Source organism: Anas platyrhynchos, chromosome Z (genome assembly GCF_047663525.1).
Source record: "Anas platyrhynchos isolate ZD024472 breed Pekin duck chromosome Z, IASCAAS_PekinDuck_T2T, whole genome shotgun sequence".
NCBI lineage: Eukaryota > Metazoa > Chordata > Aves > Anseriformes > Anatidae > Anas > Anas platyrhynchos.
The window spans coordinates 52,746,088-52,765,255 of record NC_092621.1 but is presented as its reverse complement, the minus strand read 5'-3'; the positions used below and the strand labels follow the sequence as shown (position 1 = coordinate 52,765,255).

At 39.1% G+C, this 19,168-nt stretch overlaps 1 protein-coding gene across 2 annotated transcripts in view; it reads left to right on the top strand.

Annotated features, from left to right (window-relative positions):
• SLC44A1 (solute carrier family 44 member 1) overlaps positions 1–13,918 on the top strand; it is a 63,066-nt gene extending 49,148 nt beyond the window's left edge. Inside the window, exons 10-16 of one of the 2 annotated variants that reach the window (XM_038170052.2) lie at positions 252–417; positions 3,717–3,873; positions 4,120–4,203; positions 5,325–5,462; positions 7,321–7,557; positions 9,048–9,128; positions 11,380–13,918. In XM_038170052.2, coding sequence (XP_038025980.2) covers positions 252–417; positions 3,717–3,873; positions 4,120–4,203; positions 5,325–5,462; positions 7,321–7,557; positions 9,048–9,128; positions 11,380–11,403 — 887 coding nt within the window. In that variant the 3' untranslated portion in view covers positions 11,404–13,918. Of the gene's footprint in view, positions 1–251; positions 418–3,716; positions 3,874–4,119; positions 4,204–5,324; positions 5,463–7,320; positions 7,558–9,047; positions 9,467–11,379 lie in introns of those variants that run through there. The other variant, XM_072030733.1, reaches the window with a different exon arrangement.
• The last annotated feature ends 5,250 nt before the right edge of the window (positions 13,919–19,168 follow it).

The window sequence follows — 19,168 nt, the reverse complement described above, 5'->3', positions numbered from 1 at the left end:
GGCTAAAATCTAAAAAGTGCTGCGCAATACTGAATGTGCTCAGAATTCTTGACTGCTTTTTTTTTTTTAAATGCCATTATACTCATTGTCTCAGTAGGTGTGTTTTTCTTATGAACCATCTTCCCAAACTTGATAATTAGTAGAAGCTAGAGCTGTTCTTTAAATGGTTATGAACTGCTAACACTATATACTTTCTTCTTTCACAGCTGGTGTAATCATTGTAGTCCTTTTCTGACCTCATTAATTTCTAGGTAATCCTGTCCCAAATGAAGAAGGATTTGTTGAATTTCGGATGGTAGGCCCTCTGAAATATATGTGGTGGTACCATGTAGTGGGACTGATCTGGATCAGTGAATTTATCTTAGCCTGTCAGCAGATGACAGTAGCTGGAGCTGTTGTGACATACTATTTCACAAGGTAAGAATAACTTAGCTTTATTGTGAACAACTTAGAAATGGAATTAGCAAAAATAACGAGGGTTAGAGTTTAAAGGAAGAATACTTTCTTTCTGCCTGAAAGCTGATGAGTAATTGGGTTGTATTAACTCTTCCTAAATCATGTGAAGTCCTAAAATAACCTGCTTTGCTGGTTATGGATGGCATTCTTGGTATTTAAGACTCGAAGTCTTGTTTGACGTGTAACCTGTGCGTGTTGCAATAACAGGAACACTTGTTGACAAAACAGAATGCACCTGGAAGACCAAATTTAATGTTAATAATCAATGCTGATGAAGTCAACACAGGTCAAAGAATAACTGACAGCAAATTATTATTGTTATTTTTAAAAATGTGCTTAAATTAATCACCATTATTAATTCTTGTACAAGATTACTCAAGGTCTTAGTAGATTCATCACTATATATGGATCCTCACAAAATCATGTACAAGTACAAAAATAATACAAAGTATGTGTGCATTAAAACTCCATATTACATTACTATATTTGTGTCACTGTTGTGTATGAGAGCATACTTTACCTTGGCTATTGTGCATGTATCTGCTAGCTGTTCAGGAAGGCAATACAGTTACTTGAACAATGCTTTTAACAAATTTCAGGCACAAGAGTTTAGCTTTACAGAGATAAGAGACTGATTTCAGAATCACAGACTTGTCCAGATAAATAAGTCCCTGCTTTAAGCTTTGTCTCTAACATTTGCAGACTTATCTGAAATTAAGACTGCTCAAAATTTGCTTTAAATAAGTGAAAATTAAAGTTCTTGCTTTAGCTATTTAGGACCTATTAAAAAAAAATAAAAATAAAAAACTGAATGTACCCTCGGCTAGTTTGCCAGTGCCACCGAGCTGTGTGGGAAGGGATGACACGCTGTAGGGAAGGCATGCCATCCAGAGGGACCTGGACAGGCAGGAGGGGTGGGCCTGTGTGACCATCATGGGGTTCCACAAGGCTAAGTGCGAGGTCCTGCATCCGAGCTGGGGCAATGCCAAGGATAAAGAGAGCTCGGGCAGAGAATGGATTGGGAGCAGCCCAGAGGAGAAGGACCTGGGGGTGGTGGTTGACGAGAAGCTCACCATGAGGCAGCACTGTGTGCTTGCAGCCCAGAAAGCCAACCGTATCCTGGCTGCACCAAAAGCAGCGTGGCCAGCAGGGCTGGGGAGGTGATTGTCCCTCTCTGCTCTGCTCTCGTGAGACCCCACCTGGAGCACTGCGTTCAACTCTAGGGCCCCCCAGGAAAAGAAGGACATGAACCTGTTAGAACGAGTCCAGAGGAGGGCCATGAGGATGATGAAGGGTCTGGAGCAGCTCTCCTATGAAGGCAGGCTGAGGGAGCTGGGGTTGTTCAGCCTGGAGAAGAGAAGGCTCTAGGCTCTGGGCAGACTGCTAGCAGAGGGTAGATTTACATTAGATACAAAGAAGCTATTCCGTACTCTGCAGGTGGTGAGGCCCTGGCACAGGCTGCCCAGAGAAGCTGTGGATGCTTCATCCCTGGTGCATCCCTTCAAGGCCAGGCTGGATGGGGCTTTCGGCAACCTGGTCTGGTGGGAGGTGTCCCTGCCCATGGCAGGGGGTTGGAATTAGGTGTTCTTTAAGGTCCCTTCTAACCCAAACCATTCCGTTACTCTATGTAGGATACAATATATAAAAAATCCTAGGGATATACAGCAACCACGCTCTGTTCTTGTCATGTTCTTTTGAGTCTGATTTTTTTAACATGGGTGTTTAAATAATGATGCAGATATTTTTCAAGTGCATGATTCAGATCACAAATGTTTAATTGATTTGTCTTTTTTTAATTGAGAATGTTATCTGAATTATATTTGATTCCTTATCTGTCCTAGTATCTTAAGATGTATCAAAGGCAAGGAATTAATTTACTATGCTGACAGAAATTCTGTTATTTTATTAATGATGAAATCTTCCAGTATACTGGTGAATGCATCTGTGAAGTTATTACAAGATGCTAGAGGGATGTATGCTTGTGAATAATGAAACTAGACTGAGTGAAAAACTGCAAAAGTACAGAGTAGAGAGGATAGTTTTGTGTTGGTACAGATTGCTTAGCAATGCTTATTCTTCATCTGTAATTCTATATATTTTCTGTCACCTGAAAAGGAATGATTTTACTTTTAACTGTACCTATCATTCCTTAACAGGAATTTTAAGTTAGCATGTATCAATTGCTCCCTACTGTAATTCTTTCTTGCATTTTAAAGTAGATTTCTAACCTGAAGAGGGACTCAGTAAAAAGGAAAGGGCATTAATTTGGAGTTTCCCTGTTATTTTGGACATTAGCAGCTTTCCATGGCAAATTAAATGAAATTATCTATGGAAAAAATGTTTTATGTATGTTCAATATTGATTCACCGTAGTAGGACGGATTCTTTGCAACTCATGCAATAACAGATCTCAGCATTGTGCATTATAGAGTCAGCAGTCAGTTATGTTAACCTGAAGAGGAGAAAGTGTTTGGGTTGTATAGGTATAGATTAGACCATAACTTTTTATGTGATTGTGCCCAAGGGAAAGTAGAATTTGGCTTCTCCCTCCTGAGCTGTAAAAGTTAATTGGAAGAAAATATAGGGAAAACCTGTTTCAGTTATTAACATCTCATGATTAAGTTGCTTGGAGATTATCTTTATGTGATAAAGACTATTTCTTGGTCTTTTTTTGAATGAAATTTGCATGAAAATAATTTTCTCCCAAGCTGGGGAGTTGTTTTATGTTTGGAATGTTAACACTTGCTCCTTTAATACTTGCTTTCTTGAGGATATAATAGCTAAATTAGAAATGCAAAACATCCAGAAAAGGAAATTTACATAATAAATTAAAATAGTAATATCCTCTTCAAGAATGTCTCGATGAAGACCTTAAACAGAAGGGGAAGACAAGGCTGGTTTATGGAAAAATGCTGTTGTTGTTCTTTACTTTTCTTTTAAAGGGCTTGAGTTTCATACCATGAAGCATAATTTAGAAGAAATTGTTATTTGGCAATAAGTGAAACACATACAACTGCTAGTAAGGCCATCATTAAGATGTACTGTTTCTTTATCCTATTTCTATTATTGCATTAGAGCCAAAGGTGTGACTTGCACAGGCTGTCAGTGTTTTATACAGAATGCACAATACACACTGACAGCCACAAGAAGGATAAGAAATTCCTTTTGCACGCTAGCCTTTCAGGAATTTGTAGCAAATCTATAGGTAGACTTTAAATATACATTGATCATTCTACTTCATTCTTTTTCTTTTTTCAACAGGGAGAAAAGGAACCTGCCATTTACTCCTATCCTGGCATCTGTTAATCGCCTTGTTTGCTACCACCTAGGAACAGTAGCAAAGGGGTCTTTCATTATCACATTAGTGAAGATACCACGAATGATTCTTATGTATATCCATACACAACTCAAAGGAAAAGTAAGAGAAACAGATTCCATTTTCTTACTGAAACTCAAGGCCTGATGTGTTTACAGATAATTTAGTTAAACCTGGAGGGAGGTCTTTGGAAGTCTCTGTTTGGAATATTTGGTCTTTCAAAGGCCATAGAACTGAGAGTAGCTGCTGGAGTTACTGGGTATCAGTTACTGAAACACAAAGGAATATTGTTTTCTTGTTTTTCATGGTATCTCTTTCCCCCCACACACATATTTTATGCTTTCCTAGGAAAATGCTTGTGCTCGCTGTATGCTTAAAGCCTGCATCTGCTGCCTTTGGTGTCTAGAAAAGTGCCTGACCTACTTAAATCAGGTAAGATTTCCAACATTCAAAAAAAAAAAAGATAAAAGATATAATTTCTAGAATGTAATCTGAGGCTGACACATAATGTATTGTACTTTGTAACTGACCTGAGGGGTGGTACTTAAGTTTTGTTTCCATTACTGAAATTAAAATGCAAGTCATGGCATTGGTCTTTGTTCAAAGGTGAAAGAAGGTGAAAAACAGACTGTATTCATCTTTGAGAACATTGTATCTCAACTTTAGATGAGATCTCAACAGATTTGATTAGTGGTTGGAGATGATCTCCCTTATGTCTGTTCTTCCAAGCTACATCTGATTTTCAAAATATGTTTTCTGTGACAAGGGAGTGAACCTTTTCCAGGTGTAATATTTCATGTTCACAGGACAGAAAAACAATATGTAACATCAAATTGTCATTGTCATCTACAAAGTGGAGTAAGAGCTGCAAGTTGCAAAGAGCTGCACAGGCTGGTCAGGCTACCTCATAAAAGACATTTGTTTGGCCTATAGTTCCACCTCTTAAATACATCTCTAACTCCCTTTTACAGTTATGTTTTTTTTTGTTTGTTTGTTTTTGTTTGTTTGTTTGTTTTGTTTTGTTTTTTGTTTGTTTGTTTTTTCCCCCCTAGAAATAGAGAAAATAAAATCATAAGGAAACAACAGTGTAATCCTTGGAAATTGTCCTGGATAATTTTGAATGCAGTCTATTGAAATATCTAGAAATTACCTTGGTGGACTTCTATGACTTTGAAAGTCTTATATTTCCAGATTTTTTTCTAACAATTTAATTGCTGTAGTGATGCCACTGCTCACCTCCTGCAGAGAAACTGCAAATTCTGTTTAATTAGTTTTTATTGGAATAAACTTGTTAATGCATAAATCATGAGCAAGGGAGGAAAAGAATGGTAATTCTCTACTTTGTATAGTCTTCTGTCAGCTGGTACATACTGATTGTTTCAACAACTCTCAAGGGAATCTTTACTCTTTAACATCGTATGACGTGCCTTTTTCAAAAGCCATGCCTGCCTTCTTTCTCCCTCCCTACTCTTGCCCCTTTAAACTCCTCTTCCCACCTCCCTCTGAAATATCTGATCATCCCAAATTTTCACTTTCTTTTTTTTTCCCCCCAGAATGCATACACAGCCACAGCTATCAACAGCACCAACTTCTGCACCTCAGCAAAGGATGCCTTTGTTATTCTAGTGGAGAACGCTTTGCGGGTGGCTGCCATAAACACTGTTGGGGATTTTATGTTGTTCCTGGGAAAGGTACGTATGCTGTATACAGCTGTTAGGGCCTTCCACGGCAGCAAGCTTTCCTTAGCAACAACTTGCACCCCCAGATACAAAATGCCTTTGAGCTCCTGTTTCTTAGCATGACTTTATCACATCTAGCTGCATCCTATAAGGAAGGGACTGAGGGTGGTTAAACAAATGATCCACTTAGAAGTAGATCCACTTCAAGCAGAGGTCATCAGAAAGGAATGGCTGAGGATATTGGCACTTTTTGCATGAATTTATTTAAAGGAGTCAGGAGAAATGTGACCAGAAATTGATTGGTTTTGTGGTTAAAAACCTGAAGTTTTAAGGAAAGAAGATATTTCCTCTGAATTCAGCTTTCTAGATTTTTGTTGAAATTTGACATTTTATTGATGACAATTTTTCTCAAAATTGCACTGGAAGGTAGTATGGAAGCCTGCATTGAGGAACTGTCAGCTTAAGTTACTAAGTTACTTTTACTCTGAGGATTAAGTTACTTTTACTCTTATAATTAAAATAGACTAGAATAATTGCTGTGGTCATCTTTTTGTCTCTCCAGGAAATGATAGAGACCTACTTTATGGAAATTTAATCCAGTGAATTATTATTATCCTTTTAAGGATTTTGTGCCATTATTTACTAAAATACTTAATACCTATCCATTTAAATCACCTGTGCTTAAGCATTTGGACATTAATTGAACTGAACTGTCCGCCTTATTACATTCTTCTATTAAGTCAGAGTTCAGTGGGCTGAACTTTTAATCCAGTAATTAAATCAATAAGATGTGAGGAGAAGTAAATATATAATGAAGATACAGGTGCTTTAGAGATCATGAAATGCATAATGCAGCTTTATGGAGGAATCTGAAATGTGTTAGGGAATATCTCCTTGAAAGGACGTCTCTCAAATCATTGGAGAAATGCCCAGGTGACAGATATATTAAAATGGACAGTGCAGCATATCAAAAATGGTATCATCTAAACAGAGCTAGGCTGCCAGCATATCTTCTCTACATTCCAAGCCAGTGTTTTCATAATACAGTAAGGCTGACCTATTTTACAATTTCATGTCTCTCTGCAGTTCATAATAAAAGGTTGGGAAATGTTCAAAATGTTGAGTGGCTACAACAGTTGTTTTGTTTTGTTTTGTTATCCCTAAAGACCAAACTGGTACCCAGTGAAATATCTGTTAGGGCCTCACACACAGTGTAGTTCAATGAAAACAGAGATGATGTGCCTTACCTGAATTAGAATCATCTCTTATTTTATTCATTTCTAGTCTGACCTATAATCTAATCTACTCTGACCATTTCTAATTCTGATATACTTTTCCTCATATGGAGACAAGACAATGATAAGACAAGCTTGAAAGATATTTTGGCTGAATTGTATCTTCCAGCAAAATGAAACACATACTGTCTCTGAAGTCCCACACTCCCAAAACAAATAAACCAAAACCAAATGCAATTGCACATTAATTGTATGGTAATATCTGGTTCTATTTATATATATTTATATATATAATTGACAGGGTAAAGTTCTTTTTTTTTAGGAGTATTCTGTAACACTAGAATTGTGACAGCAAGATACAAGTATAATTGTCTCTGAAAAATACCTTTTGTGTTGACAGATGCATTTGAAACTATTCTGACTTGCACGTGCTGGACCAACAGATAAAACATCATTCCTATTGAGGGATGTGAGGAATCAAGGCTGTAAAGATGTCATTAGCACTGGCTAAATGACACCTTTACACAAAACCCCCTAGTTTTAGGATTGGCAGAGCAAGGAGCATATAGGTTGAAACAAACAATCAGAAGGCTTCTGTCGTTGGAATTCTCTTATTTGTATGTTTTCTTCTTCAGGTCCTGATTGTCTGCAGTACAGGTTTGGCTGGGATTATGTTGCTGAATTACCAACGAGATTATACTGTCTGGGTGTTGCCTCTCATCATTGTCTGCCTCTTTGCGTTCCTGGTTGCTCACTGCTTCCTTTCCATTTACGAAATGGTCGTTGATGTCCTTTTCTTATGTTTTGCCATCGATACAAAATACAATGACGGAAGCCCTGGGAGGGAATTCTACATGGATAAAGTTCTCATGGTGAGTTTCCATTGCACTCTAAGAATATGGCTCCATAGAATTGATTTCTTGAGGGTGGGGTGAATGCACTAGCTGAGTATAAAATTTATTTATTTATTTATTTATTTTTAAAACTTGGATTACCACGCTCTTTTACTCATGACTTGCTCAACCAAGAGTGGTGTGGTAAGCATTAGATTAGTGATGCCTCCCCGCTGCTATTGACTTCTACTTGCTGACAGCTCAATGAGCATTCCTCATACAGAGTCATGCTCCTGGGTGTCATTTCTTGTAAAGGATGCAGTGCAGAACAGAAGGAAGAAAACAACGGGTAAAGGTTTGCTTCTTGTTCTTTCCTGAAAAGGACCTCTCTTGAGATGTGGAAGAGAACAAATGTCAGAATATTCAACCCCACACAGAGCTAGTGACTATGCTGAAGAAGCAATCTGAAATTGCTTCTCAGTCTCTCATGCACAGAAGCAACAGGCTTTTCATTCTGTGCTTGAGCCTTGATACTATGTCAAGGCTCTGCGCACAATTTATTTTTAATTTGTTTGTTCCATCTTATTACCAGTTCACTCTAACTGTACGCCAAGATGTAAAAATTGTGTTCCTCCAACCATTCAGTTTGTTACTGACGGTCATTTCTTGATAATGTTTCTCCATTTTAAGTGGCAACCACAGAATATGTCCCTGTAAAATGCACCCCCACATGTAGGCTGGTGAAAGTCTTGTGACTTCTTAGCGAATTTTTCCTTTCTTTTTTTTTCCTTTTTGAATACTTGTTGGAAAAGCGTGCCAAGAATTTAACTTCATGTTTTGGTAAAACACTACAGAATCTAGAGTATATAATGAAAATGCTAGCTGTTGACTTGCTTTTTAGCAAAATGTTGTCTCAGAAGTAAATCATAGAAGCCTTGCAGGTTTCTTTAATCAACAGGAGGTGTCACAAAACATCAGCAGCTAAAGTGTACTGATATTTGTTACAAAATGCCTCTTATCTTTAAGAGAAAAGAAAAGATAGAAAGGGGAATTATTACCTTTGTTAGTCTTTGAATAGGTAATTTTGGCTGGGGAAAATTTGAAGAATTTGCATTCAGGGAGGTCAACAAGACCTTGCAAGTAATTATCTCCAAGTTCTGTTTAATGGTTCTAACATTACACACAGTTCACAGGGTAGGGTGTAATAACTGGTGTCTCTGTTTTTGTGACAGTCACCCTCCTACGTTCCTTCCTGATAAAGGAGAGCTTAGTGGTAAATATGTAACATAAAACAGCACACAACAACAGATACCTGTCTGGCGTCCAGTTCTTCAGAATTAGATGATGGAGACCCTTGTGGCTATCTGGCAGGCTCTTTTGATATATCATGGGCAAGTTTGAACAAGAGGAGCGGAAGAAGCAAGTTTCATTGATTTTTTGAGCAATTACATCTTTGAAGTTTTGTATCTAGATTATATGCTTGGAGTATGCCCTAAGAAAGTACTTTTCACATTATTGCTGTTTTTCAGGAGTTTGTGGAGAATAGTAGGAAATCTATGAAGGAAGCTGGCCGGGGAGGTGGAGCTGAGGGCAGAGAGCTAAAACCAATGGTAGGTGCAGATGAGGAGGTGGCGATCCTCCAAGAGTTTCACTTTTACTTCTTCTCCCTCTTTGTCTTTACTGACTGCACTTCTTCAGGAGAAGTTTTTGTTCTCTGTATCACTCAAGATGTTCTGCTTTTTCTGTTTGTGAGCTTGCCTATCACCTGGATGGCAGAGTTTTTGTCACAGCTGAGACCATCTCCTGTAAAAGTAAGATGAAAGGAACTGTGTCATATGAAACAAATGCAGTATCATTTCATCAGGATTAGTAGTGCATGCTATGTGGTATACAGACAGTCCCAACTGCTGAGTACTCTCAAAATAAGATGATGATGGAATTCATTACACTATTCTGACTTCAATCCTCTTTTCAGTCCTGAATTAAACAATTTTTGTTTATCTTACATACACTGTAAGAGCCTGAAGAATACTACTGAGCACATCCATTGTTGCAAAGTAGGACCAGGCATTTAAAGCTCTCACCAAATTATTTTATACAGTGCCAAGGGATTGTATACAGTGATTCCTTTCAACCTGCTCAAATGACATTTCTCCCAGTTGTTTGTTTTATTGCCAACTACTTATGTTGCTTGTCTCTTGTGTGCTCTTTCCATCTCACACTGTCAAATATGCAGACAGTGAACAATGCATCATTTATGCTTCTGCAGCCTGTCTTACTTATGATGTGCCTGTTAGGAAGGCATTGCATGTCTGAGTAGTCCGGAATAAGGAACAGCTTTACATGGTACAAGTAACAGATAGGTGGATGAGTTTGGAAAGTGGAGAACTGAGAGCATATGATGGAGAGCCAGGCTGGGCAAAGTATGACTTGTCATCATGCAATATGACTTTGTGAGATACAATCTTCTTCCATTGTTACTTTCTCAGAATATTTGGGGCCTGACTCAGTTCCTTAACAAGTGTACATTTTGTTAATGTAATGGAATCCAAATAAGTGTGTGATAACAGTAAGAATTTTTTAAATGATGTATGTGAAGCCATGTTGCATGAGCACTTTTTGACGTGGCTGGAATGAGTTCCTGCTGTAGAACTGGTAGATGTGTAGCTTTGTGTGTTTTGCTATTTCATTATAGCATACCAGTTTCTAGATTTGCTTATGCCTAAATGCTGCTGTGTTTATACATTTAAAAAACTAATTCTGTGCTCATTTAATGTTTTCTTCAGGGAGTAATTCTAGCTGTTCAAACAGACACTTATGTTGGGACTTTCAGTGGCCTAAACACCATAAAAAATAAAGCTACCATTAAAATGGTTGAACATTGGGTTTGCAAACCAAACCCTCTGGTCTTATGCACAAAAAGTCTCCATCCAAAATTTTATGTTAGTCTCTAATTCAAAATACTGGTTTACAGTAAGTGGTTTTCTACTTATGCTCTCTTCAGTGCTAGCACAGACCACTAGTCAGACTTGTACTTGAGTAACTAAAGCATGGATATTAAAACCTGTAATAACCCCCTTATAAAAAAGACAAAACAAGTACTTGCAAGTCAAGCATCTTTTTGTTCTTTTAGAAACTTGATTCTAGGCACTTGAGTCTGGCAATGACAAGAAGTCCTGCTAGGACTTTCCCGGCTGGGGAAGATGCTGAGCACTTGGGACTCAGCCTGAGTGTCATGTGCTGAATTACTCCCAGTTCTGCTGCTCATTTGATAGTCTTGTTTGGAACTGACTGGGCCTTGTTTTCTCAAGAGGTCTTCCATTTTGGGGTGTTAAACTCCAGCTGAATAGGTTCTGAAATATTAGGGCCTCAGTTACTGACAAGGGCTGCACACAGCATAGGTAGTAGCAATTACTTCTTTTGTGAAATTTGTAATACTTTGCCCAAAGGCATTGTTAAAGGTTTCAGATTCATCTGGATTAAGACCATTAACAAGTCTATTCTAATAGTTGCACCTGTAGTCCACAAATTGGGTGTCTCAAAATTAGCTTAATTTTTCTTCAAAAAAAAAATAAAGTCCTTACTGTTTTGCTTCTGTTCCCTTGAAATGGATATTTTGTAGGTATGGCAATTAGTTCTATAAAAGCCAAATGCCCTAAATGCATTTGTATTTTAGATAGGCATTTAATAGTAGAGATGAGGAAACATTTTGGACCTTCTGTCTCCAAAGAGACTGTCAAGGCACAAGAAGAAAACCTTTTCACACTTCTTTCTTTATGGTTTCCAGTGACCTCTTTGACTCAGTTTCTCCTTGTCCTTTGGCATTTGTCTAAGACTATACTGTATGACTTTGTTTTCTAGGCCTCTGGAGCAAGTTCATCTTGAAACTAGCCAGCCATATTGGAACCCATTGACATTCCAAAACAAAATATATATATACATATATACATACATATATATATATATATATAAAATAAACAGCCAAAATCAGAGAAAAGGAACAGGGATTTAATACTTTTTTTAACAATTATTTTTGTGAAACATGTACTCTTTTCATACGGGTGGCTTTTACAAGCAGCTTTATCATTGTTCCATTTTTTTAAAAATTATTCATTGAAGTCATGGAAATGTTGATTCTTATCTGCTTGATATTTTACAATCTGGAGGAAGTATTGTAAAGATAATCTGAAATGATGATTGCATTTAGGGACAGATTTCCCATGACATGGCTAATCTGCTGAGTGTTTTATTTGCTTAATTTGTTTAAATTTGCATTAAATTTAGGACAGCCACATGTGAGGAAAACCTTCAAATCAAGACAAGTCTTAAATTTAGGTTTTTAAAAGGTAGTTTCAGTGAGAGTTAATTCAGTTCTAACTGGTTTGTAAGCAGTCATTTTATTCCATAGCCTGATAGGGCACAGTTTTATTTGTCAGTATCAGATATCACAATAACCAACTCCTCAGGTATTCAGGTGTGTGGGAGCCCTTGCATCTCCTATTCAATGGAAACTATAAAATGGGGAATAATAATTTTTATATGCAATCTACTTCCTGTTTTCCCTTACCTACCCTCTTACCCATTATCCCCTATCCTCCCCATGAGTTCAATAGCCTCCTTCAAACTTCAGCAGTGCTCCTTTAAGGGTATGGATTCTTCATATGAGCAATTCAAATAACAGATTATTAAAGCTCAGTCTTAGCCATACTCATGATTATTTCATGACTAGACGTAAAGATGCTGAGGATGGGAAAAGAAATGAACTGTCTTACTGTACAAAAAAGTACTGTATGTTTCATTTCATTTAATGTCAGAGAGGTCTGGGATGTGGAAGGGACCATTCCTTGCCTGTTTTCTCATCCATATTTCTATATACTGTAGCAGGTGGTTATAACAGAAAAGGGCAGAGAAACATTTCTTTGGAAGTGTAACTGCCAGTATAGTTATCTAAGGTCATCAAATAATGATAAGAGAACGTGTTTTTTGTTTTGTTTTTGTTTTAAAAAGAAAGATTATTATGATTGAGATATTTGCGTTTTTCAGTCTGGAAGTTCACCAGATACGAATGCTACTATTGAATTGTTCAGCATATTGTAATGGTAAATGCTTAGAAGTGTATTGCTAAGAATTCATGATCTGTCAATGCTATATACTCCTTTTGTTACAATTTTTTTAAGAAAACTATTTTTGTTATGTAAAGTTAATATTTCAGAGCAGAATTTTTAAACTTATTGCACTAAATATAAGCTCTGTACAAATAAGTAATGCCTCAATGGTTTGATCACTCCATTCAAGAAAATCTTTTGAAAGAGACAAGCCCTTCTGTAGAAGCTCTGTAATGGAGTGGAGAGGTATGTCTAGGTAAAGAAATGCACAACTCGTATTATTGTGGTTTAATAAGTAAGCAGTTCTCTGTGCTTCCTTTCAGAGGATCAGACTTTTAAATTGCTGCCGAGGGTTTAAAAAGATAGAGTATCATGTAACTAATCAGTGCTCTTACCTTTTAGCAATAGTGGAATATTTCACTTTTGCTTCTGCAAGTCATTTGATTTGTTTAGTCTTCTTTCAGTAAGCCAATTAATAAAAAGATTTACTGTTTTCATATCACAGAAACCAAACTGTATGAAAAGTAAGAAAATAAAAGTACATTTAGAAATGCTATCTGGGGGGGGAGGCAGGGAGACAGAATTATCCAGTCTTGCAAGCATTAGACACCTGTTTATCCAAACCATATCAGTAACTCCACTGACATCAGGAGGACTCTCCTACGTAGGGAAATTGTAAGTTATACATCTGTGCATATGTGTATGTTAACTGGACTAGAACTTCAACCTAGGATTCAAACTGGAGCACTGTCGAGGCCTCTCAGTGTGAGTTAGAGGTCAGGCTATCTAGAAGAAGCAGTTGCACTGAACACTGATGTTTGTGTAGATCAGTGGGGTTTAGCAACAAAAATTTTTAAAACTGGCGCAGATGAGTCCTAGAAACTGGATTCCAAGGCTAAGAGACTTATCACATACGCAGTTGCTTCCAGAGAAACTGTAATTTCCTTCTTGTTTGGAAATTATTGGAGGTGCTTTGATCGAAGCCTTGGATTCTACTCATTTTGACAACAAATACCTGCCGTGACAAGTTCTGCAAGTTTGTGCTCTCTGCTCACTCGAAGTAGGAGCTTTTCTCTGCAATCACAACTAGGACTGCAATTGGAAACAAATTTTGTATTTTTGTATGACTTGACTGTGCACCATTTTTATAGCAGTTTATCCTGTTTTAAAAATAAATTTGTTTTATTTACATGGTGTTTAAAAGATACAGGCAACACTTTTCTATGGGTAGCTGTAATGTTTAAGTGACAAATCTATATCATTACAGAGTTCTTAATAAAATCATATGCACCATTCCTGAGTGTGTATCCGGCATGCAGAGCTTTTCAGTCATGCCAAAATGCATTCCATCCACATGCAGCCTTTCCAGTGGCCCTTTAAAGCTTTTGAATGTTCTTTGAAGTTCATGTGCAACCAGACTGCAAGCTGCCCTCTTCCAGTGCGGTCTTGTGCAAGGAGCTAAGTAGAAGGCTGGAGTCAAAAGAGACAACTTTTCAGGACAAATTTAGCCTCTGCTTTCCTCCCGTAGTGGAGGTAGCAGAGAACATTTGACATGTAAATCCCTAGTTGGCAGTAGAGTTGCTGGGGACTGCCAATTGCGATGGATTAAGTATTCTTTTTGCCAGCTGGTTATCAAGGCCAGTATATGGACTGCTTTTTGGGAAGCAGTCTAGACCAAATAGTGTGGTGCTGCACTGGGAATAACACTGCAGGAGGAGCAGATGAGGCAGCTGAGATACAGAAATCATCTCCTTGAAAAGCCCACTGAAACAAACAGTGCTTGAGGACTGGTGCTTCAGGCTGGACAATCTGGGTTTAAAAACCAAGCCAATATGATTACTGGTTCCCAGCATTTGTTTTTTTGCAGCCAGTCTGGACCATAGCCTCTGATCAGCTAGGCTTCAAAGGAAAAAAGCATGTCATTCTTTGAATTGTTTATTTTTTCTCATTATATTACCTTCCTTTTTGTTTTTGGAAGCTTAGCAACGTGTTATTGCTTCTTTCAGCCCTAGAGAATATTTGTTCTTTTAGCTCTCATTTCTGTATTGCTCTTTCAGCAAAGGAGTGCCAAGCGGTCAAGTGTCAGCTCCCCTTGTCCCACCGATCTTAGCACATGCCTTCTCACCTTCCCAAGGCAATGATTCAGGATATCACCTGGACCGAATGGGAGGGGGAGTAGGGGCAGAGCTGAAGTTCTGAGATGTTTATTTTTGTGTGTGTGATACCACTCCATCACTGTGCTTGCTGTGATTAGGAGTGCAACCCATCATCTCTACAATGTCGGTGCTGCTCCGCAGCTAGACAAAGCATGTGGTATGGCCAGTGTAGATCTGCATCTTCAGCCTTCCATTAGCTTACCTTCACGCTCCCAGCTGCCAAAAACAGGATTGGATTTTATACGTGGCCTTAGCTTGGCATGGTAACCCAAGGACTTTCTGTGTTAGGAAAGCGTGTCCTAGAAGGGACGACCTGAAGTGGAAAACCACGTACATGTTGTGGTGGGTTGACCCTGGTTGGCAGGTAAGCCCCTACTCAGTCCCTTGCTCCCTCCCTCCCAGGAGGACTGGGGAGAGAATCAAAAGGGCAAAAGCAAGAAAACTCTTGTGGGTTGTGGTAAAGACAGCTCGTTACATTAAAGGAACAAAAAAATCAAGAGAAGAAAGACAACACCAACCAAGTGATGCAAAGGCCATCACTCACCACCTCCCACCAGCAGACCGATGCCCAGCCAATGTCTGAGCAATGACTACTCTGGAAAACTATCTCCCTCACTCCAGTTTTATTGCTGAGCACGGCGTTACATGGCACGGGAGAGGTTTCTGTGGCCTCTTCGGGCCAGCCATCCCGGCTGTGTCCCCTCCCAGCCTCTTGCCTACGCTGTCAGTAGGGCCGGGGGAGAAAGGAGAAGGCCTTGTCCCCGTGTGAGCACTGCTCAGCAATGGGTAAGGCACCGGCGTGTTTTGGTCACGGGTCTAAAACACAGCACCCAGCGGGCTCCTGTGAAGACAGTTCTCTCCATCCCAGCCAGACCCAGTGCACAGGTCCACTTACCCAGTAGTTAATCCAAGACTCACTTTCCACGTTCCTGTACAGCACCTTCTCAGGGTGGTTACTTCTTTCTGAAAGGGCTTTTTTCAGAGTGGGCGATGAGCCTGCTCCACAGTGCTCCCTTTTAGGGAGGGAGCAGGGTATGCTGACTCTTACTCTTTCAGCACAAAATGGGGATGTAAAGCAGAAATGAGCCCTGTCTGTATCAGCGTTCTGGCATCTGAGCAGCCAGCGCTGGAGACAACATATTTAATGTGCCCTCAGGGCCTGCACTTTAGTGGTTTGCTCTGAGTAGTTATGATGTATTCTATGAATGTATGTTACAGAGTCAGAATAAAATGCATGTAGCAGACATATACTCATCATCATCATCCAGTGGTCATTTGGTTCTGAATGCGTATTACATGCTGTATTGAACATAGCATAGTCATTTTAAGAAACACTAGAGATTAAAAGTAAATACCTTACAGTGCACATCCCGGTTTTGTAAATCATGGCTTTGCCTGTGCAGATACTGTTTACTAAATCTAAACAACTCAAGTCCATTGTTTCTTGAACAGCTTGCATGTCACATTATCACTACAGAAATCCTATTTCATCTTTGTGGAAAAAAAAAAAACAACAACAACTCCTTCCCAAAGGAGGAAACTCCTTCCCCTCCATGGGAGAAAAAAACAAAAAAACAAAAAACAAAAAACCCACCACTGTTTCACAAAACAAAACCCAACAGACTTACCTGAAGCATTTCTTGCACTCAGCTTGTTTGTTGGGATGATGGAAGTTTACTCTAAATATTTTTCAGTGCTCTTCCAACTATTTCACCTCTGCTGTTATTTCCATCACATTGCAAGAGAGATAATGGAGATTAGTAACTTTGTATTTCTTGTGCTCTGTAGCAAATACTGTTCTCAAGATATATTTTTTCTTTTATACTTAGAGAGACGAGGGAGGAGATAAAACTTGTCTCTTCCAGTGTGGGTTGTGTATGGAAGGCAGAATTTCTGGTCTAGGGTGGAATTGTTGAGGTATCTTGCAGTGTTTGCAAGCTGATGCAACCAAGCCAAAGCTCTTCAGAGACGTTAGGATTATGAAAATATTTCCAGGGAGAGTAGGTAGCATGAATCCATCTAAAAATACCCATTTGGAGGCTAAAATACTTGGCATTCATTTGAGAGAAATCAGCTAAAACAGAACTATCAGAAAACTAACAAACACCGTCAGATTCTACTCCCCTGTCTCGCTGAAGCAGTGATGTGATGTGTGGATATGCTGAGAAGCATTTGGTACTTTTCTGTAGAAGGGCAGGGCTCCCCATAGAATCAAAGTTGCAAGAATTTGGAGCAAAAGTTCTAGCTAACCAGCAGAATTAGCTTGATTTCAGTGACTTTAAAGATAGCTCTGGCATCACTGCGTATGTGTTGGAACATGCTGGTAGCATTGGGGGTTACCATTCCTCGATGTGCCACCTCTCCCTCTGTTTTGAGTGAAATATGGGCAGGTAAGGACTATTTCAGAAAGATTTCGTGTGATTATGGAGCTGAATTATTCCTGAAACCCAGCAGAAGGTAGGCGCTGACTGGAGCTCCTGTGAAAGTCGCAATTTGTAACTTTCAAATAAATACTGCATGTGCTCCAGTGTTGGTATTGGATGGGTCCATCCCTGCTCAGGCTGAAAAAGGAGGACGTCTCTCATTAGAAAAATAGTGCAGCAGACAGCGAGGTTGTCTGTGTGAAGGTGGGGAGGGAGAGAGGAGAACACAAAAAAGGTTGTTTTGTTCCCAGTACAGTCCAGAGAGCAACTGCCAGAGGGTAGGGGGAGCCACGGAGAGCAGAATTTTAGAGGTAGAAAATATTTCCCAGGATCTTCACAGTAGTTAAGAAAATTCCCATTCCATTTCACAGACATCTCACGGCAACATCCCCCGTGCCCTGCTTTTTATTTTTTTTTATTTTTATTTTTTTTTAATTGTTATTATTATTTGGCTCTGGAGGTCTTCAGAGCAATAAAGAAGGTATAATCCCATACCTATAGAAAGGAATTATTTTTATACTGTGGATTGTGTTGCTGGTTACAGTAACTGCAGTAAGGAGACAGGAAAATCTTCTGAGCAGATGCTAGAGGCTTGACAGTGGTTCAAACAATACTTGTGTTGTTGTAGCCCATCAAAGCTTCACACACACACACAAAAATAGCTTTTCATCCTCTTTCGCTCATAGTTCCAACAGGGCAGTCAAACCCCTGCACTAGTTTAGTGATTTCCATTCAATAAAGATGAATTAACAAGTGCTCCTTTTTTTCCAATGGAATGCCACCTCCTTTTGGAATGGGAAAAGTAAACGTGAGACTGTTTATTGTTGTCTGAGAACTTGAAATGTTTTATACTGCAAGCTGTGAATGCAGGAAGAGAAGGGAAATTTAACAGTGCTGATCTAATCTTAGATTTTCTGTGTAAACTGACATTGTGCCAGAATACTGATGCAAAACTGTATTTTAGTCGAAGAAATGTATAGATTTTTTAATGTATCAAAATAAAGTTTGTTTTTGGTTAAATAAGAAAGAGTTCCTGTCTCTGTGGGGTGCTAAGACCTTCTCTTCCTATTAGGAGTGCTATCTCACAGCCCTGAAAGCAAGCAGAGTCCATCCAGGTCTTTGCTTAAGCTTTGCTTTGCTCTGTGCCAGCCTGCCCTTTAGATGAGAAGCTGCAATAGTGCTGCGTGTAGCTTTTTGTCTCCCTCGCTGTCCTGGTGCCGAGAAAAGCAAAGTGATGTTAGTGCTTTGCTGAGCTGGGTGGGATGAATGGGGTTTTGCAGAGCAAGTGGTTTTTTTTTTTTTTCTTTGATTTCTTTCTTCTTAATAACCTCTTGCTTCTCAGATTCTCTCCTGGAGATTGGGATCTGCCCCTTTTGCTTTACTCTGTTTGTGCAAGTAGTCTCCCCATGACCTGGTTCCTTGGCCTCTCTGAAATGTAGGCACTCAAAAGGTCAGTCCCATGCAGAGCAGGCTGATCAGCCTTCACTTGCAGAAACCCCTGCTCACACCCATGATGAAGGACGGTCAGGACTGCCAAGGCTACATGGCTCAGATTTTATTACTACTAGTAGTAGTAGAAAACATTAATAACAATATGTTAATAATATGTTAATAATGATTAATGCAACATGCTTTGCCCTGTAGAGACAGTTTAGGAGCCAGTTTCCCTGCAGAGCAGGGGAAGGTGAAGGACATCTTGTTCTGTACTATATCTGTTCTGCATCTTCCGTGGGGCCAGCTCCTCTTTCTGCAAGGTCCTGTACATGTCCCCTGCTCCCAATATTTTCTGCAGAAATATTCTTCTAAAGGGGTTGGAAAGCTACAGATGGGTGGTGAATAGAAACAATGACAGCACCTGTATAATTTTACTACCAGATTTATGTGCAATTGTAGACTCATTCCTTTCTCCTCTGCCTCCAATGGGCACAGCAAATTTCTGCTTTCATACTGCCAGTTTTTTAATAAA